Source organism: Lithobates pipiens, unplaced genomic scaffold (assembly GCF_037356315.1).
Source record: "Lithobates pipiens isolate NorthernLeopardFrog02 unplaced genomic scaffold, aLitPip1_a1.2 Scaffold_25, whole genome shotgun sequence".
In the NCBI taxonomy this organism is placed as follows: Eukaryota; Metazoa; Chordata; class Amphibia; order Anura; family Ranidae; genus Lithobates; species Lithobates pipiens.
In genome coordinates this window covers 65,899,938-65,921,962 of record NW_027507787.1, presented here as the reverse complement: position 1 = coordinate 65,921,962, position 22,025 = coordinate 65,899,938, and the positions used below count along the sequence as shown (strand labels likewise).

The window sequence follows — 22,025 nt, the reverse complement described above, 5'->3', positions numbered from 1 at the left end:
TTTTAGGCACGGCAGCATTTTTAACAGCTGCTCCTGTTGTAATAAAAAGCATTTCCTAGCTTGCATTTTGACAGCCAGTAATTGCTGCTAATAGGGACAGGGGTAAAGGTAGCATGGAGGGAATGTTAGAGATGCATCCTAGAAACTTAGATGAATTTCTTTAGGACATATCTCTTACATTCAAAATCCTCAAGTGAATAAGGATGAGCCAAACTAGTGTTTGAGGCCACATGTGTCCCTCATTGGTTTAGAAATTTAAACTTAAAGTGGATGTAAACCCAGTGAAGTGAACAGCCTCAGATGATACACAAAGATTAAACAAATCTCCCTACATAAGTTTTACATGTATATCTGCTGTCTTCAGAAAAAATGCAGGCTCTGCATCCCTTTAGATGGGATTAACACTTTGGGGGTATCTCACAAAAATTCAAATTTTGTTGCAGAGGGTGCCTAAAATCTGACATGTATATTAGTACATATTTCTGTTAAAATCAGTGAATCAATTACACAAACAGCAAATTCCATTTCTGGGAGTGTTCCTCCAGATTACCATATTGTATTGAATTTTACAAAAAAAAGGTAATTTTTAATAGCATTCAATTACAGTATGGCTTGTGTAGCAATTGTATATGCTATATATTTTTTTATTTGCTATTTTTTCCCACAAAAGTGAAATTACCCCTTAAGGCCGTCGTGTACTAAACTAGACCCGCAAGTAAGGTAGTAAATGTGTTAACTGGGTATTAATTAGTTCAAATGTGTGTAGACCAACCTCATCCTACGATTCTCTTAGACTGGAACGATAAAATAAACTACCCCACTCTGTGCTAAGTATAGGCCCCACAGGTGCAATACAAATACCCTTCTCATGTACAAATCAGAAGGGTAGAAATTCTAACTCTATATGTATTGTGTCTAACAGGGAGACATATACATCCTTTCCCCACTGGACAGAGAGAAGAAAGATTACTATACTCTTACAGCCATTGCCAGAGACAATCCTGGAGACATCGCTAGCAACCGCCGAGAGAACTCTGTGCAGGTAATATTACAAATTATTGCTACTGCATATAACAAACATTATAGTGTATATACAGTGGATATAAAAAGTCTACATACCCCTGTTAAAATGTCAGGTTTCTGTGTCGTAAAAAAAATGAGACAAAGATAAATCATTTCAGAACTTTTTTCAGTTTGTTGTTCAACTTTACAATTCAGTTGAACAACAAACTGAAATCTTTTAGGTGGAGGGAAGTAAAAATAAAAAAATAAAATAATATGGTTGCATAAAGCCCCATACACACGATCGGACTTTGTACAAACTTTCCCGTGGACTTTTGTACAAAGGGCGTTGGCCGTAAATTTGTATTGCATACACACGATCTGACTTTTTAGGCAAAAAACACGAACATAGTGACGTTTCAACCTACCGATGACACTTCAAAAGAGGACATTCAATTACTCCAGCGCCACCTTTGGTCAACTTCTGTATTGTTGTCTGATCTTTTGCATTGGTTCTAAACATGCTTGTTTGTACTTTGTATAAAAGTCCGATGGTTTTGTGTATACACGATCGGACTTTGCTCCATCGGACTTATGTTGTCAAAAAGTTTGTCCATTTGCACAGCCAACAAAAGTCCGATGAAAATGGAAAAAGTTTGTCCGATGGAGCGTACACATGGTAGGATGTTGCTCCAAAACAGCTAATTTGCATGTTTGTTATCAAAAAGGCCGATCATGTGTATGGACCTTAAGTGTGCACACCCTTAAACTAATACTTGTGGAAGCACCTTTTGATTTTTTTTCTTGTCAAATTTGTTTTATTAGGTTTTAACAAAATATACAATCAGGTTCAGATGCAACAATAAAGAAATAACATCATAAAGTACAATTGTGAAGATAGCTCCAAGACACCATATAAGATAATATATACTCTATATTTTAAAAATAGACATTGTGATTAAGAGAATTTGTTATTACAAGTGTTTGGGAAGGATCGAAATCCAATATAATAAAGAAGACAAATTGGTATTAAACAAGAGGTTATCTATCTTCAAAAACCGCACATAGCATAAACATGAAACATTTATTGGGAGATCTATCTAGTATATGAAGCATATTAGAGCTCAAAATTATAATGTTACAAATATAGAATGTATAGGTACGATTGTTGCTACCTGGACCAAGAGGAAAAAAATAAAGGGAGAAAAAAAAATGGCAAATGGGAGAGCAAAGCATTGAGAGAGGCAAGAGGATACAAATTAAGAAAAGGGAGGGAAAGGGGGAGTACAATCTTTTATCAAGAGAGGTATGGACTCCAGAGAGAGAGATATATCATTTTGCCCCTGTACAAATCATTAGTAAGACCTCAATTGGAATATACAGTTCAGTTTTGGGCACCAGTTCTCAAAAAGAATATCAAGGAACTGGAGAAAGTGCAGAGAAGGGCAACTAAACTGATAAGAGCCATGGAGTACCTCAGCTATGAGGAAAGTTTAGAGGAATTTGATGGAGTTGTGTCTTCTTTCAACCTGACTAACTATGTAACTAAGAAGAAAAGAACACAAATAAGAATACAAATAAGAATTTAAACAAAAAAAGAATAAGAATAGGAATAGTCCCTGGGGTAGAATGCAACTTCAACGCTAGACACACATATAAGAAGTGTAAGTATAATTACGGTATATGTTACCAGGCCACAATAAGGATTCATCAAAATTGGGGGGTAAATAATGTTTAAACCAAGGATGGCAGGTTTTCTCGAATTTACATATTTTTTCATGAGTGATAGCTTCTATTTTGGCATGGATCGCAGCTTAGGTTAACTCTGTGTTTGGTTTCAGCTAGAATTAGTGTCTCTGATTTCCAGACTTTGGCGATGGTCTGTTTCATGGCTGTTATGATTTGTAGAAGGAGTTTAAAGTAGTATCGGGTAAGGTTAGCCAGGTTTAAATTCAGAAGTGCCATGGAGGCATCAGTAGAGATGGATTCCTCCAACAGGATAAAAAGTATATGGAATATTTTCTTCCAATATGTTTTAGCTACCGAGCAATCCCACCAAATATGGGAATGTGACCCAATACCTGTGCAGCCTTGAAAACAAGACGCGGGGTAGCTGGGAGTATATTTTGCAATCCTGGCAGGGACCAAGTACCAATGTGTGAGCACTTTATAATTTGTTTCTAATGCGACCTTGTTTTGCGAGGATAATTTTGTTGCATCCCATGTTTCATTTACCAACTTAAGCCCAAGGTCAGCCTCCCATTTAGCTGTATAGGTAGGTGGTTCAGCATCAGGTTTAGCAATGAGTTGGGCATAGAGCAGTGTTTCTCAACTCCAGTCCTCAAGGTGCCCCAACAGCTCATGTTTTCAGGATTTCCCACAGATGAAATGGCTGTGGTAATTACTAAGGCACAATAATGCAAAATAAGCAATAGCCTGAAAACATGACCTGTTGGGGCACCTTGAGGACTAGAGTTGAGAAACACTGGCCTAGAGAGTCAAAATCAATCCTTTTGCTTGAGGATCACATTTGCATAGGTCTTCAAAGTCTAACTCCATCTTGGATATATGGTGTAAAAAAAGTTTTTTATCTGAAGAGATTGGAATAGTTCAGATTTCGTAAGTCCATGGTTTTCACATAAAGTGGGGAATAATTTGATTGAGGTGGAAGACATCAGTTCACGGAGTCTAGTTAAGTTAGATCCGTAACATGCTAGAACGGATGCAGGGGAGACCCAGGCAGGGTAAAAAAGTGGGTTTTTAAAAAATAGTTGAAGTGGGACATGTGGGGATTGTAAGCCATCTGTTTAAATTTGTACCAAAGGACAAGAAGATGTTTAGTAATTGGGATGGTAAGTTTTTTGAGATCTGATTGATGCAGCCATAAGGTTAGTCAGAGATAATGGATCACAATCCACAGGTTCTAACACTGCCCAAAGAGGGACTCGGGAGCACTTTTTGATTTTATTACAGCACTCAGTCTTTTTAGGTATGAGTCTATCAGCATGGCACATCTTGACTTGGGAATATTTGCCCACTCTTCTTTGCAAAAACACTACAATTCTGTCAGATTGCAAGGGCATCACCTGTGCACAGGCCTCTTCAGATCGCCCCACAGATTTTCAATTGGATTCAGGTCTGGGCTCTACTGGGCCATTCCAAAACTTTAATATTCTTCTGGTGAAGCCATTCCTTTGTTGTTTTGGATGTATGCTTTGGGTCATTGTCATGCTGAAAGATGAAGTTCCTCTTAATGTTCAGCTTTATAGCAGAAGCCTGAAGGTTTTGTGCCAATGTTGACTGGTATTTGGAACTGTTCATATTTCCGTCTACTTTGAATAAGGCCCCTGTTCCAGCTGAAGAAAAAACAGCCCCAAAGCAAGATGCTGCCACCACCATGCTTCACTGTGGGTATGGTGTTCTTTTGGTGATGTGCAGTGTTGTTTTTGCAGCAAACATATCTTTAGGAATTATGGCCAAAAAGTTTTACCTTGGTTTTATCAGATCATGACACATTCCCCCACATGCTTTTGGGAGACTTCAGATGTGTGTTTTTTTTTTTTGTTTTTTTTTTTAGTAAGGCTTGGATGTTTTTCTTTGTAAGAAAAGGTTTCCAACTTGCCACTCTACCCCATAGCCCAGACATATGAAGAATATGAGAGATTGTTGTCACATGTATCACACAGCCAGTACTTGCCAGATATTCCTGCAGCTCCTTTAATGTTGCTGTAGGCCTCTGGGTAGCCTCCCTGACCAGTTGTGCCATATTTTCTCTGCTTGATGATGACTGTCTTCACTGTGTTCCTTGGTATATCTAATGCCTTGGAAATTCTTTTGTACCCTTCTCCTGACTGATACCTTTTAACAATGAGATCCCCCTGATGCTTTGGAAGCTCTCTGCAGACCATGGTTTTTGCTGTAGGATAAGACTAAGAAAATGTCAAGAAAGGCCTACTAGAACAGTTGAACTTTATTTGGGGTTAATCAAAGGCACTTTAAATGATGGCAGGTGTGTACTGACTATTATTTAACATGAGTAAGAATGTGATTGCTTAATTATGAGCACAGCCACATCCCAAGTTATAAGAGGGCGTTCACACTTATTCAACCACATTATCTTAGTATTTTATTTTTACTCCCCCCCCCCCCCCCCCTAAAATATTTTAGCTTGTTTTTCAACAGAGTTGTACAGTTTATAGGTCACATTAAAGGTGGAAAACAATCTGAAATTTTTTATCTGTGTCTCATTTGTTTACATCACAGAAACCTGACATTTTAACTTTATATTATACTTTATATCCACTTTCATGTCTAAAATTATTGCTATACAGCACTGTGTTGTGGATATAGAAGATGACAATATAAATGTGATATATTTTCTGGGGTAATATAACTTTTCAATGAACATTTTTCTAGTACTTCGTCTAGTGTTTAGTATTTTTGATTAAATTCATGGACACTTATAAAGAAAATAAATAAATGTATACATAAGGTTTCTGTACAAGACAAAATATTTATTAGGGCTGTACCATTTTCAGAAAGTTCATTTTAAGAATATTGGGGGTGGGGAGAACTAAGGGGAGCCAGAGAGCACATGGGGCTGGACAGCACTTGGGGGGTCAGAGAGAGCACTGGGGGGACTGGAGAGCACTGACTGGGTGGGGACCATGGGGAACTGGAGGGCACAAGCGGGGGCAGAGAACATGGGAGGCGAAGACCAGGGGGACAGAGAGCACAGGGGATCTGAGAGCACTGGGGGGGCTGGAGAGCACAGGGGAGCCGGATAGCACATGAGGCTGGACAGCACTGGGGGGGGGTCGGAGAGAGCACTGGGGGGACTGGAGAGCACTGAGGAGGTGGGGACCACAGGGAGCTGGAGGGCATAAGCAGGGGCAGAGAACATGGAGGCGAAGAGCAGGGGGAACCAGAGCACACACAGGGGCCAAAGAGCACAGAGGGGTTGGAGAGCATGGGGGCTGGAGAGCACGGGGGGCTGGAGAATACAGGTGGGGGTCAATGAGCACAGGGGGGGGCCTGAGAGCACTGGGAGGGGCTGGAGTGCACTGGGGGGCTGGAGAGTACAGAGGGTGCTGGAGAGCATTGGAGGGGGCAGAGAGTACAGTGGGGCTGAAGAGCACAGGGGGCCTGATGAGCACAGAGTGGCTGGAGTGCACGGGGGGAGCCTGAGAGCTCAGGGGGGTACCTGAGAGTATGGTGGGAGCCTCAGAGCACTAGAGGGCAATAGAAAGAAGCTGGATAGGAGAAGCGACTGCATACAAAGTAGAAGAATCCATCTCTTTATTTTTCTCCTACAGCCTCTGAATGCCCACGGGAGGGAGAGAATGAGAAGCAGGCATTCGGAGGCTGTAGAAGAAAAATAAAGAGATGGATTCTTCTACTGTGTATGCAGCCACTCCTCCTATCTAGGGCACATGCAAGAGGAGCTGCAATCACTTTCCCTCCTGTCCGATGTCTTGTGTAGATCCCCTCCCTCTTCATGGTCACAGGTAACATGACCTGTAGTCTCTGCCCGATTGCCAAACTGAAATGGCTAGCGGCCGGCCAGAGAGAGGCCAACTGAGCGGCGAGGGCTCATGGAGAAGCTCAGCTGCCTAGGCCCCACAAGGACATGTGGCCCTGGCCCACTGTGCAAGTGCTTGGTAAGCCTTATGGCCAGTCAGGGCCTGACTGGGTCCCTTTAAAAGAAATTAAAAAATCAACACACACACAGGGTATATGCCAAGCTTCATCAGAGAGACAAAAAAGCATCACCGAAGCAAAAAAACATGTTAAAGCAGTAGTTGCTTTAATGTGTGTTAAAGTCGAAACAAGTGTAAATGATCCCTAAGGGCTCTTTCACACAGGAAGTCCAACAGACTGCCATTTGCTCAGCGGGGGATCGATCTGCTGAGCAGGCAGATGACAGGTCACAGTGTGCAGAGATGGACCTGTCAGAGTCCCGCTCTCCTCTATGGGGAGATCGGATGACCGCCTATCCATTTTCATCCGATCCCAACAGATCCAATCCTCCAGACAGATGGAAAATAGGGTTATCATCCATCTGGATTTCACGGACAAGATTGGACCGGATAGCAGCGGGTGTCAGCGGACATGTCGCCGCTGACATCCACTGCCCCATAGGAAGGAATGGAGGCTCTGATCAGGCGGACCTGATCAGAAAGCCTGTGTGAAATGGGGCCTAAGGGTTAAGGCAGGGTAAAGGGATAAAATAAGTGTTATAGTTAAGAGTTGAGGGTAAATGAAAAGTGTTATTTATGGGGTTGGGGGTCATTTTAATATTTAAGGTATATTAAGTGCTGAGGTTTAACTTTCAGAGTTGCAGTAGGTTACGTTTTAGTGGTATGGGGAAGTTAAGTGTTGAGGGTCAGGGTAGGGAGCGAGGGACATGTGTTTAAGGATCCGGATAAGTGTTAGGGGATTGGATTTCTTCTTGTTAAAAATTTGATTTGTTTTCAATGCTAAAATTTAGTACAATGGATTTCATGAACTAAACAACAGTCTTATTTGAGTTAGGGGTTCAGGTTTCATGATGAGGTTTGGAAAATGTGGAGATGGCTTGTGAATGAATCTTTTATCAGCTAAATAGGTTTAAGGCCACACGTACCTAACAATGGTTTCATTACAGTTTATATCTGTCCTGATGTTGTGATATCATTTTTATGAAATATAAATGGCATGCAAAATATTTTATATTATTGTAATTTCAAAAAGGAACTAAAATAGTTGAAGATTATCACTAAACACAAAACTAGTGTCTAACCTTACACAACACTGACTTACATAGAGAAGATCTCAAAGAATTACAAACAAGACAATTGGATCAGGTCCAATTTACAATGTTCTAACCCATTCCTTTTTTTTCTTTTGATTATATATTGCATTCGTTATATTCTTTGTGCCACGTAGTGTGTGTTACCTGCCTTACTGACACAGTCTCTTTACTTTCTCATGGTGTTAATTACAAGGTACTTATTACAGTCCTGGATGTTAATGACTGCAGACCTCAGTTCTCTAAAAGCCAGTTCAGTACCAGTGTGTATGAGAATGAACCAGAGGGCACATCTGTCATCACTATGTCAGCCACAGACCTTGATGAGGGTGACAATGGCATCGTGACGTATAATTTGGAGGGCCCTGGTGCTGGTACGTTCTAGTTTTATTTTATTCTATGTCATCTGAATGCGTAGAGGCAATGTTTCTGTACAAATGTTTGGAGATGTTGTAATTCCCATGTTTGGAAACTTCCTCTTGTGTTGATGTAAAAGAAACCACTCCTTCTGCTTTTCCTACTGTTGTGGTAGGAAAAATATACAGTAAACAGATCTTTGTAATTTTAACCCTTCGTAATCAAGGAAGGAATTCCATCACTAGGAGGATTAGTGCAGCGCAAAGCTACTCTAAGACTGTGGGGCATTTAGCAATTGATCATTTCCCCTGGTGTTTTTAGTGTGTCTCTGGGTACTTTAGATCTCCAGTAATGCTAAAAATGCTGGTCAGCACTGGATAAAGTTGGACAACCACCACATTTTGTCATACTTCTAAGTGAAGTACTTTCCCAATCTCCTGCTGAAACTTTGTGGAGACTCTATTAAGAAATATAAAGAAACTCATTAACCATCTTAAGGGCTGAAACACATTTTTGCAATTGTGTGCATTGTAGTAACACCTGTGTGAACTCACACGTTACCACAATGCATGTTATATGTGGTGTCATTCAGTTTGCGTGGCATTCGAACTCACTAATTGATCTTTCACACTAGTGGTAAATATCTATTCAGAGGGTGGTAGAGTAGTGGCTGTCTGTTTTTGGTTTTTGGTTTTTTAAACAAGGGGATTTTGTGTTTAAAAGGGCAAGCCAAGTGTTTGGCTTGTGATTTTGGTGTTCTCCCATTTTCCCTAATGGGAATATTAGACTTGAGCCACCCCCCATCAAATCATTCCCTGCATCTATTACCTTTTGTACCACCACCCCCTTCCTTTAGAATGTAAGCTCTACGAGCAGGGCTCTCCTGTCCCTTCTGTATTGAACTGTACTGTAATTGTGCTGTCCTCCCTCTACATTGTAAAGCGCTGCGTAAACTGTTGGTGCTATATAAATCATATAATAATAATTATTTGGTGCCACCTGTCAATCTATGCAGGCCGAGATAGCATGTTTATAGCCTCATCTGGGTGCAATATTAGAAGTAAGTTGGGCACTAAAACTGCCCAACTAGGCTGGGAAAGTAAAACTGCAGCTTAACCACCTGTTTTGATGTACCTCTGTGTGAAAGAGCTCTAAGGAAATGCAGCACTGACTTAGATGTGTTGCAGCATACCACAATGCACAGTAACACCCTATCATGCAAAGGGTACAGTATTGTGTTGGGAAAAAATGTGTCATGGCCATTTTTGTACTCCTTCCGGTGCACTGGCAGCACATAAAAAAAAATTAGATGCTTTAACACAACACACATAAATGGGAAAATGGGAATGGGCCCTAATAGTTTGGTTAAATTAAAAATGTATTATTGTCAATATGTTTTAATTGAGGCAGAATAAAGTGGTACAATCACAAAGCATACAATAGCTGTTAAGGGATACACCATTAATACATAAAACCTCATAACTGGGTAGGCCCAAATATATCAAGCTAATAAAAATATTATATTATATTATGTATATAAAAGAAAAGGGGAAGGGCGTAGGAGGAGGAAGGGGAAGGAGGGGAGAGAAAGAAGTGGTAGAAGGAAAGAAAGAGAAAGAAAGAGGATTCTTTTCAGTCACCTTATGATAGTGTAATGGAGAGGAATAGAGCATGGACCAGAATGCAAAGTATTCAGACTTTAGCTGTACATTTAGGGTTAGACAGCCATATGGCCCATTTTTTTCAAAACATTTCTACAGTGGAGTCAGTGATCACCAGCAGTTTCTTCATATCGCACTTATGGTTGAGAGTAGTGATGGCATCAGAGGGAGATGGGGAGTTGGATGTTTTCTATAGTCTCATAATAGTGAGATTCGCTGCCAGGAGAAGCTGTAACATCACTACTCTCGTTTTAGGTGAAAATTTGTGGATGTTTAGGTGTAGAATGGCTAACTCAGGGTTAGGCAGAATGTTTTGGTCACAAATATCTGACCACAATGTGTGATAGAGCGTACCAGTTTCTCCACAATTTCGCCAACAAAGAGCTGACTGGGAAGGGTAGAATTTAGAGAGCTTGTATGGAGTAAGGTACCATGAGTGCACAGTTTTTTTAAATTGTTCCCAATGGTTCATATATTTGGATGCAGCATATGTGGTAGTGAAGGCTTTCTGCCAACTATTATCTGGAAATACCCTATGCCCAAGGTTTCTTCCCACTTAAGAATAGTTGTGGATTTTGAGAAGGAATCTTGGGCATTACAAATGTTGTACAATAGGGAAATTCCTCTTAGTGGGCACTTTACGTCTTGAAAAAACCTAAATATCGAGGCTGGTAGCTCTAAATATAGGGACGAGGGGTGTTTCAAGAGAAATTACCAAATTTGCATATACTGTAGGTAAAGTGAGTGTAGGGAAGGAGGTTGAAGTGTGAGTATAGATATCCGAAGTTATGGCAAGAAGTGCAATGGTATAGTTCCTTTAGGAGTGTAAGTCCTCTGGACTTCCAAAGGTTTAGGTCAAATTGAGGGATGAAGTGTCGGAGCATCGAGAAGGGGGTGTTGATCTTACATAGCGAGTTTTGAGGTGTAGAGGGGATGGAGAATTCTGACCACACTTAGAGATCTGCATTGTCAGAGTTAAGGAGGTAGTTAAGGAGGTAGGGGATGGGGCCTCCAATTTAGTAGCAATAAGGGTCAATATAGAATCCTTAAAGGGGATATTTACACACTCCATATTTGACCAAGATTTATGTACATGGGGAGTCCATCTATCTAGCACACAGACTTTGTAGTAAGCCAAGACATTGGCCACTCCTATTCCTCCATTTTTCCTGTGCTTCAACATAATTGAAAGGGAGCAAATAGGCGGTATATGGTTCCAGATAAACTGGGTAAAGCGTTTTTGAATCGAGGAGAAAAAGGTGTGTGGGATGGGGATTATTAAGGTGTGAAACAGGTAGAGCAGTTTGGGAAAGATCAACATTTTTAAAGTCTCTATTCTTCCCGTAAATTGATAGTTCCTGGGTTCGCAGATCGGATAATTGTGTGGGGAGTGATTCCAAGAAGGGTTTAAAATTGTGATTGTATAATTGTGTGTGGTTAAATGGATGCCTAAATAGGTCAGTGAAGTGGGAGTCCAAGCAAAGGAAAATTCTTTACTTAATGAGGCTTGGAAGGGGGTTGGAATATTAATACCTAGGTTATTTGAGATTTAGAGGCATTTAATTTATAGTATGATACAGTGCTAAACTCTTCAAGCAGTTTTTGTGTCTCAGCTAATGAGGACTGGGATTGGAAAGGATGAGCATGACATCGTCTGCAAAAAGTGTGTTCAATACCAGCTGGTAAGGCCTGTGATTTTGGGGTGGGATCTAATACTCTTCGCCAATGGTTCCATCAGAAGTGCAAAAATGATAGGTGTCTAGTTCCATTTATTATTTTTATCAATTTAGATGTAATTCCTGAGTTAAGGACAGTGGCTGAAGGGGTAGAGTAGAGAGAAAGAATAGTGGTCTGAAGCCATCCTGTGATTCCAAATGTACTAAGTACAGCTTTGAGATATCCCCAATGGACCCTGTCAAACACCTTCTCAACATCCAAAGAGAGGAGCATAGAAGGTGTTCGGGAAGAGCCAGCCCGGGAAATCAGATTAATAAAACATCTAGTGCCATCAGGAGCTTGTCAACCAAGTATAAAGCCTACCTGGTCCGGTTGAACAAGGTAAGGCAATATTTTCTGTAGTCTTGCGGCTAGAAGTTTAGCATATATCTTGATATCAGTATTCAGAAGGGATATGGGCCTATAATTAGCAGGACTAGCGGGATCTTTGTTAGGCTTAGGTATTGTAACAATCACAGCTTTTAACATTTCAGGAGGAAAGGTACCAGAGAAAGAAGCAAGACTGAAGACATTTTGTAAGTGGGGGCAATTTCTTTGGAGAGATGTTTGTAATATTCATTTGAGAATCCATCTCCAGGGGACTTCCGGTTAGGTAATTTGTTCATAGTTAAGCAGATTTCTTGGATTGTGAATGGTTGGGAAATAGTATCAAGTTGGGCAGTTGTGAGAGTGGGTAAATTAACTTTATGCAGGAAAGCTTCAATAAGTGCAGGAGAGGGCTGGGGGGTAATTTCATCATTATGGAGGTTATACTGAGATTGATAATAGTCCACAAAAGCATTTGCAATATCTTTTGGGTTAAACAAGGAAGTATGAGATGAGGGGTGCTTAAGAGTGGCTATTTTTTGTTGGATAGCCTTGTCTTTACTTTTTTAGCTGGCCAAGCTCCTGCCTTATTGTGCAGACCATAATAGTTGCCTCTAAGAAATTTAAGATGGTTTTCATATTTGTATAGGAGTAGGGATTGCAGGTTTTGTCTTGGAGTATGTCACATGTTAGTTGGGAGTCTTGGGTAGTTTTATTTTTTTGTTCTTTCAGGGATATAGAAGTAAGCAAGCCTTCAATCTGCTTTGTCCTCTGCTTTTTAACATACAATGCCATTTTAATCAATATTCCCCTCACATACACTTTATAGGTGTTCCACAGTATAAATCTATTAGTTTCAGGGATGTCATTGTACATAAAGAAATCATGGTGTAGATGAGGATGGAGGGTGTGCTTCTGCTGGGAGCAGTTGCCATTGCTTAAAAAGTTGTATGCCTTGATCTACACTGTGGATAGGGAACATTTTTCTGTTCCAGGTGACCAGTAACTTTGTGGGGAAACCCCCATCGGTAGGGGATATTATTGTTTAGCAAAATGCTTGTGAGTGTGGCGAGCTTCTTCCTGTTCATCGCTGTTTGTTGCAATATATCTGTATACAGGGATATGCCTGTGAAGTCATCTGAAACCACAGGGTTTTGCTCAGCAGTCACCATGACAAGCTCTTTCACATGGTAGCAGTGAATGTGAGCCAGGGTGTCTCTGGGCGCAATGTTGGGGAAAAATATAGGTTTGGGTATGCACAATTCTACATCGGACAAGGATGGCAGAAGAGCTTTCATGAGGCATTGGATAAAACTTGTAAGCTCATTTGAAGGTATGGATTCAGGTATTCCTCTGAACTTTATATTGTTCCTCCTCGAGCGGTCTTCTAGATCTGCTATTTTATTCTGGAGTTGCTGATGTTCATTCTCTTGGTCTGTGTAAGCATCTACCAGGTCATTGTGAGCAGAGTACAGATCCACCATTTTAGTTTCCAGGTAGTGTATTTTGTCAGTATGGGTTTGAACTGTGGCACTCAGGGGAGCAATCGTGTCGGAAAAGTCACTAAATAGAGTTCTTCTGAGGGACAGCAACATATCCTTCATGGTGCTTTCTGATATTGATTGGCTTGTGGCAGGGAAAATTTAAATTAAGGACTCTGCCTGTCTGTTCTGCATAGGGAGACAGGGAGAGATAACAGGCTGCATCCCATTAAAGAGCACATCCTGCTCCCTACGATGCCTAGTTTTAGCAGGGCTGCGTGTAGTGGGTGTAGAAGGTGAAGAGAACTCCCCGAGTCCTCGGGAGGATTCATAGTATGTTCCCCCATGCTGTGGTGGCTGTGAGGCAAGCGGCCGCACCGCTGAAGCTGGGGCCGGCGCCATCTTACTTACTTTTCACGGCCGCTGCTGGATAGAAGTCTGTGAGGCGCTGGGGAGGTTTATTTCCCTTCCTCCTTTGGGCATGGCTCCTGGGTGTGATCGCCGGTAAAACGAGTGGGTGCAGGGCCTGGTGAGTCTCTTCCTTGTGCTTTATACTCGTTGCTGAGAGCGTGAGGCTGCTGGAGCTTTCAGTTAAGAAGCCATCTTCCCCACTGGCCGGAAACGCCCCTCTCCCCCTCCCCAAATAAAACATTTATTGTGGCTGACCTTCTACAACCCATGTCTTACCTATCCCAGACTGTCTGGAGGTTGAGAAGAAGTGAGTCAAATCTTTCCAGTCACGTGTTATAAGCAAATGGTTGTGACTTCTACTCGTCCAGAACTTGGCAAGATTTATCCACCACTAACTTTCTGGAGCCAGGAATAAATTCGAATTCTGTAAAAAATTTTATATCAAGGCAAGGCATCTGAAAGAATGCAATTTACAAAAGTCTTGTTCTAGAGAGTATAAAAAGTCCTTATGTACTGCAAGTGCAAGCAGATGTTGAAGTGGTTGATGATAGCATCCAATCCAAATCCAGTTTTTGTTTTTCAATACTGTATCCTCATTTGCACATTTTTGATACATAATAAAAACTATATTTGTAATGTTTCCTTAGATGCATTCCTCATTGATATAAACTCTGGACTAATAACTTCCCGAAGACTTCTACAGTCCTTTGAAAGATTTAATTTGACGATTGTAGCCACTGACAAAGGCAGGCCACCTCTGTGGGGGACAACGATGCTAAGAGTGGATGTAATCGATGTCAATGACAACCGGCCTGTGTTTGTTCGACCACCTAATGGTACCATTCTACATATAAAAGAGGTAAATAGTAAACTTGTCTTAGAAGAATGAACCTTATTTTGCTTTAATTATTCTTAATAACATTATCTCAAATAGCAGATGAAAACAAAATTCATAGAACATGTTTAATATTAGTACAGCCATGGGTCTGCTTGTCACCTCTTCTGTACTTTCCTAAAATTTAAGATGACCTCTGGGCAAAACAAATTAGAGGTAATTATTTACATTACAGCATATCTTGGCAAAAATACATCCATGGACACAACCTAAGCTGGTCCCATGCTCCAATGCCCTGAAAAAAATGTTTTTCTGTCTGACAAGGTTCACATTTTCTATGATAGAGACAAGTCACCACTGCCCACATTCTATGAGGAAGCGATTAGTCTACCACCCCTCAACTTTTTAGCAAGTGATTGCTGACATCACGCAAGCACCACTAGTGGGAACTGATGCAGTGCATACATGCTGTCCTTGCCCAGCAACCTCCTTGGCCAGCTGACCAATCATTCAAGTTCTTGTGGACAACACAACAATAGAGTGAGGGACATGGGTGAAAATTAAAATCAAAGGGGGGGGGGGGGGGTTAGCATTTATTTTAGCTGCTGCCCAGATATGGGTTTCTAAGCAGAACCCTCTTCCTTGGTCCTCACCACTGTCTTTATTAATATACATTCCATTTTCATGGATCTTCAGTAAGACTAAATTGGATCACTGGACTAGGGACAGTCATGGGAAGGAGATTACTGCAGCCAAAGCTCATATTTTATTTTCTGCTGAGTGTTGGATTATTTTATTATTTTAAACTGGTGTTGATTTTAAGCAAACTCTTAGCAAGAATTCACTGGCTGAGCTCAGAAGATTGTATTTAGAAAAGTAGATTTGTTTAGGAGTAGAGTTTATTGTACTTGGTAGGGTGAGTCATCTCGGAAGGTCTGTAGTCATAGAAATGCAGCTTATGGGAGCTGGCTTGCAGCCTTATGCAGATTTCAGATTTAATAGAATTCTGTGAATTTCATGTGACACTGAAAAATTCTGAGAAAAAGCTAAAGTGTTCTTGTTGCCAATGTAAAGATGCAATGATATAATGGCATCATTACTGAAAGTGTTGCCCATGTCAGTTTAAAAAATGCCATACCATATAATTAGTTCAAAAAAGTTACCCATTCAGGAAATATTTGCTTCATTTTTTGATCCACCCAAATGAATCAAAATAATGTGAAGTGCATGTAAGAGGCCTAATATATAGGAACTACAAGTCATATAGCTTGTTATAAAATATCTACTGAAGGAAAAGCCTGTAGGTTTGTATGGATTGTATCAGTGCAAAAACAGACGTATTCAATTGGACAGTGCTAATACTGATGAAAGCATGCACTGCTGGTAAAGCATAGAAACTGTTCATGAACCATGTTGTATGTCTCTGTTTCCCAAACCTAGCTCAGGTATTTTCCCGATCTTTATTTGTATTTTTAGAGTAAAAATCCTATACAAAGTTAAAAGATAGCCTGATCTCCTAGGATTGTTTGAATTGTAAGGTTGTTACCCAGTTGAGTTGAAGTCTTATGTTTTATATGACAGTCTCTGTCTGTGCGTTCTGGCATCAAATAAATCTGTGTGTATTCTTATCCTATCCAGGTATATCAGTGTAACCGCATCAAAAAGTTTACTTTGCTTATCCCAGAAGCCATGAAAACCTCCTTCAGAGACTGGCTCAGGGCTGAATTGCAGCATCCTGCCTCTTGAGGTGTGCTATAGAAAGGAGAGGAGTTTGGGGGTAAAATAAGTGTGGTTAATGGAACTGGTAGAAACTAGCAAAGCATAAAAATACAAAATGAGCATCAAACCAAAAAATGGAATAGCCCAAGTTACTTTTAATTGACCATATTATGCTGGCATAAAACAACCAATGCATTTCTGAGGCCAATAGACTCTTCACAAGGGCTACAAAATAAATATAGAAACTTTAAACAATAAAAAAATAGGATATATATGTGTATATCAAATGGAACAAACAAGGCAGTGCTACATATAAATAAACACAATATACTTTTTAAAAATGTGCGATATCAAACAATGAGTGTGCAAAAAAAGTCAGTTCTAATTTGCAATTTATCGGTTATTCCAAACTGTGTGTATAGTGAGAGTCAAACACATTGCAGTCACAGACACCTCCACACGTGAGAATAAGGGGGGACGGATCAGCCCCCTTGTGATTAAACGCTTACCAGACAACGCTGGAAAATAGGCATCAACACCAATCTTGGATGTTCACTCTGAATGGATTTCACCTTATTCTTAATTGCAGACCAGGGGATGGATCTCATGCAAAAATTGGCTCATTCCAAAGCTAAAGAAAAAAATTCCATAGCTCAATGCCATTAAAAAAGTTTATTTAAATAAAACATGCCCCCCAATTTAGGAACTGCACTTACTCAAAATATATATCATATCAGTATTACTATTTAGAGATCAGCATGCATCCAGACGGGGAACAAACACAGGCGGTGTCTCCTACCATAAGCTCCTCTGCTCTGCTCACTGGCGATAGTGAAAACCGTGTCCCGATCTGCGTGCTGACATCACAACTGGCAGTCATTTGGCCCAGCGTTGAGTTGTTTTGTCATCAACATCATCTGAGGGTGTGGCCCAGGGCTCAAGTCCTGCGGGAACGCATGGGAACATAGTTCCTGTACTTTTTCCACAACAGGAACTCAGTTCCCTTTAGCAGCCATGTCCTGCAAGACTTTGAAGTATGCGAGTTGTGTGGCAGGTGCTACACCAGAAGCCGCAGACACAGCTCGCAATAGTAAGTGCCGCACACCTGACCATTCAGGCTCTGCCAATAGGGGGCCCCATGACAGCTTCCGCTTCGATCTACCTGTCAATCACAGCTAGTTGACGGGTAGATCAGGTCCCTGCTGCTAAGAGATTGCATTTAGTCAGACCTCTCATGATGCGCTCCTCCCCGCCGGCCCCTCCTGATTTTCTGTCTCCTGCATACTTGCTCTGTGTGTCCCGCTGAGCTCTCCCCTCTTCTATCTTCAGTGCCATATGCTGAGAGAACCCAGAGGAGGAGCACAGCCATTCTGCTCACAGGACATGCAGGGAGAGAGGTGATCTGAGGGAGGAACATCAGTTTGGGGTGGTAAGCTGAGCACAATACCTGGCAAAGTTTCATGCCAGGAGGGAAGTTTATGTGGAAATATGTGAAGGGTTGGAATGGCAGTGAGTGTGTGTTGGAGCCCCTGCAGAGATTGCAGCCCCCCAAGCTAACATACATCTCCTAAGCAGGAACACATCATTATCTCCCCAAGCATTCTGTCCAGATAATGTGCAGTTAATTTATGACCTTTCTGTTTAACCCTGTGCTATCCAAACTCTGTTCATTGAAAAGTGTAAACTCACCACATAAACACTCTATATACAAAATAACATTCCCCAATAAAGATCAGAACATGATGTTCACATTTGCATGGAAGCACAATTGAATGAATGCTGATTATTCAGAGAATTACCGTATTTGTGTTTATTGAGGATTTTTTTTCTTATGTACTAACAGTTAAGCTTCATACACACAATACAAAAATTGGATGAAAAATACCACTTTTTAAGTGTTCGTGAATATGAGTGTATCATTTTTTATTTTTTTTGGGTGGGGGAGCGGATCTTGGGTGGGAGTTCCCACACTTTTTTCCCCAGGACTTGACCCCTGGTGTGGCCTAACGACGCAACGTACCATTCTTATATACTGACCTAATGTGAGCTATTAACTCCATATAAGCCTCGGGTAGCAGACACCGCCCAGTAGTCATAACATAGCTGTCAGCATCAGAGAACTAAAGCGGCAGGCTCGTCTCCTCCAGCCCAGTGCATGTCTACAACTTAGGACAGGAGCCCTACACCGCTAAGCTACCGATGCACTTTTAGCTGCAATGTCATTCATATTTATATACAGTATATCATTCAAGTTAATCTGATGAGATACATACAAATACAGTAACATCCATTAAAAATACAACAATAAAGTGATTAGTTTATACATCGATCAATTTCAATCAAACAGTAATGCCTTAATTATCTATGAAATATTAATAAAGATTGTAATAAAATATTTATATTGAAAATAACGATAAAGTTATTAATAAAGCAATTCTTTATATAAGACAATATGTATAAACTACACCAAGGTTACACTTCCTCGCTACTCTTTAGCATAACTGCCCCTAATTATATGCAATATTAAAATGACAATATAAGATATTAAAACTAGTTATAATGGAATCCCTAATTTAATAAAATTTTTCATAAGCACCATAATTAATCTATCGTATGAGAGAGATTGAATGGTGCTCACCTCAACTAATAATCACTTATGAAACAGTTAACATCAAGTTCTATATTCATTCCACCTTGAGTCAACGTATACATAAGAAATTAATTGAGTCTCTCTCTTAGATATCTCACGTACTAGGTTTGATCCCCTCCGATTTGGATATATATGGTCTACCCCCCAAAATTTGAGACCAGACCGGTCCTGGTTGTGATATTTTTTAAAATGTAAAGATACACCATGGTACTTAAACCTGATCTCTATATTATGTATGTGTTCTGAGATCCAAGTGGATTGACTGTATCTTCTGAATTCATGGCCTTCACGTACTGTCAGGAACCATGAAACAGACAGGGACAGAAGTACAATCAAATCACACTTGTTTATTAATAAAAAGGTAAATAGGAAAAAGCGTAGTCAAGCAACCCAGAGTCCAGTAGCCAGATCGGGTAATCAGCCAGTCCAAAGTTCATAAACCAGATCGAGTAATCAGCCAGTCCAGACGTCAGGGATCCAAGGAGAGCAACTGCAAGCAGGATGGAAGCCAGGGGGGATGTTAGCAAGCCAGTCTTGAAACAACAGCAGGAGATGGTTCCTAGTGATGTGACCAAACGTGAAGGCAATGGAGAAATGAGCTGGAAGACTTTAAATAGGCAGTCCAGACAAGCATCATCGGAAACAGCTGGTAACTGTGGAGAGAGAAGAGAGCTGGCAATTAGCCGACAGGTGAGCTGCCAGCCCAGAGGAGGAAGGGCTAAGCCAGCCCTGACAGTACCCCCCCTCAATGACCCCTCTCCCTCGGAGGGCCAACGGGCTTGAGGGGAAACCGTCTATGGAACTCACGGAGGAGGACAGGGGCATGTATGTCAGAGGATGAAACCCAGGAGCGTTCCTCCGGACCGTACCCCTTCCAATGCACCAGGTACTGTATGCGCCCACGGAACCTATGGGAGTCAACAATGGATTGTACCTCATACATGGTTCTCAACCTGAATAGGGTGAGGACGTGGCACGGAGGTGGTAAATCGATTACAGACCAACGGTTTCAATAAGGAGACATGAAACACATTTGAGATGCGCATACTAGGAGGAAGGTCCAACACGTAAGTTACTGGGTTAATTCTGCGAAGGATACGGAAAAGCCCAATAAACCGAGGTGCAAACTTCAGTGAGGGAACACAAAGCTGGAGGTTGCGAGATGACAGCCAGACCCTGTCCCCAACCTGGTAGGAAGGTGCTGGCAGGCGTCTGCAGTCAGCATGGAGTCTGTACCTATCATTAGCATGATGCAAAGCCTCCTGGACTTGTACCCAAGTGGAACGAAGACCACAGAGATGCTCCTCTAACGCAGGAATACGATGCGAAACAAACAAGTCAGGCAACATGGAAGGTTGGAAACCATAATTCGCCATAAATGGAGACAATGGGGAGGCAGAATTCAAGGCACTGTTGTGAGAAAACTCGGCCCAAGGTAATAGGTCAGACCAGTTTTTATGATGGTCAGAAATATAGCAACGTAGGAATTGCTCCAAGGACTGATTGGCTCATTCTGCGGCCCCATTAGACTGCGGGTGATACGCAGAAGAAAACGCAAGCTGGATTCCCAACTGTGCACAAAAGGCTCGCCAGAACCGGGAGACAATCTGACTGCCCCTATCCGAGACAATCACCTTGGGTAGCCCATGTAAGCGAAAGATCTCCTGAGCAAAAATGGAAGCCAGTTCCTTAGAGGTGGGCAACTTCTTAAGTGGAATACAATGACACATCTTTGAGAACCGGTCAACCACCATAAGGATAACAGTGTTGTCTGGGGAGTTAGGCAATTCCACAATGAAATCCATAGACAGGTGAGTCCAGGGCCTCTCTCCATTGGGTATGGGTTGTAGGAGGCCCACTGGAAGGTGTCGTGGAGTCTTACTCTGAGCACACACGGGACAGGCAGCTACGAAAGCAGTAACATCAGCCCGTAGACTGGGCCACCAGAATTGTTGGGAGATGGCCCAAATGAGTTGATTCTTCCCAGGATGGCCAGCTGCCTTGGGAGAATGGTAAGTCTGGAGCACTGCAGTATGGAGACTCTCTGGGACAAAGCAGCGGTCACAAGGTTTATCAGGAGGAGCATGGACCTGAGCAGCAAGAATTGTGTCACCCAAAGAAGAAGTAAGACTGGTGCGAACCGTAGCTAAGATACGATCAGGAGGAATCATAGGAACCGGAACCGACTCCGACTTGGAAGTGGAGGAAAATTGTCGTGACAAGGCATCGGCCCTTACATTCTTAGTACCGGATAAGAATAAGACAATGTAATTAAAGCTCGACAAGAAAAGAGCCCATCGCGCCCTTCTGGGAGAGAGTCACTTAGCCTCAGACAAGAATGTAAGATTCTTATGGTCAGTAAGAATAAGAACGGGCACAGTGGTACTTTCAAGGAGATGTCTCCATTCTTTCAGGGCTAAAATGATCGCCAACAGCTCTCTGTCACCAATCTCATAATTGCACTCAGCAGGTGACAATTTCTTGGAAAAGTAGCCACACGGATGCATAGCGCTCTCATAGTTAGGACATTGAGACAGAAGGGCGCCAACTCTAGTCTCAGAAGCATCAACGTCTAGGATAAAAGGCAACGTAGGATCAGGATGTGCCAACACAGGAGCAGAAACAAAGGCAGCCTTGAGAGTCTCAAAGGCCTTAATGGACTCCGGAGACCAACTCTGTGGGTTACCGTCCTTTCTGGTCATATCAGTCAGAGGCTTGACCAGAGACAAGAAGTTACGAATAAACTTCCGATAGTAGTTGGCAAAGCCCAGGAAACGCTGCAGAGGATGTAAACCCACGGGTCGAGGCCACTGTAGGATTGCCGAAAGTTTCTCTGGGTCCATTGAAAAACCAGCAGTGGAAATGACACAGCCCAGGAATGTAACCTGTTCATGATGGAACTCGCACTTCCCCAGTTTACAATAGAAATTGTTCTCTCTTAGTTTCTGAAGTACACGACAGACATCTGTGTGGTGGCTCTCCAGGGACTTGGAAAATATGAGGATATCATCGAGATAAACCACCACACACAACTGCAACAAATCTCGGAGGACATCGTTAATAAATTCCTGGAAAA

The 22,025-nt window shown here is 41.6% G+C and overlaps 1 protein-coding gene across 2 annotated transcripts in view; it reads left to right on the top strand.

Annotated features, from left to right (window-relative positions):
- Positions 1-22,025, top strand: part of CDH23 (cadherin related 23) — a 1,769,196-nt gene that overhangs the window by 1,697,116 nt on the left and 50,055 nt on the right. For both annotated transcript variants that reach the window (XM_077454574.1, XM_077454575.1), the window contains 3 exons: positions 923-1,042; positions 7,989-8,166; positions 14,393-14,604. In XM_077454574.1, coding sequence (XP_077310700.1) covers positions 923-1,042; positions 7,989-8,166; positions 14,393-14,604 — 510 coding nt within the window. The remainder of the gene's footprint in view (positions 1-922; positions 1,043-7,988; positions 8,167-14,392; positions 14,605-22,025) is intronic.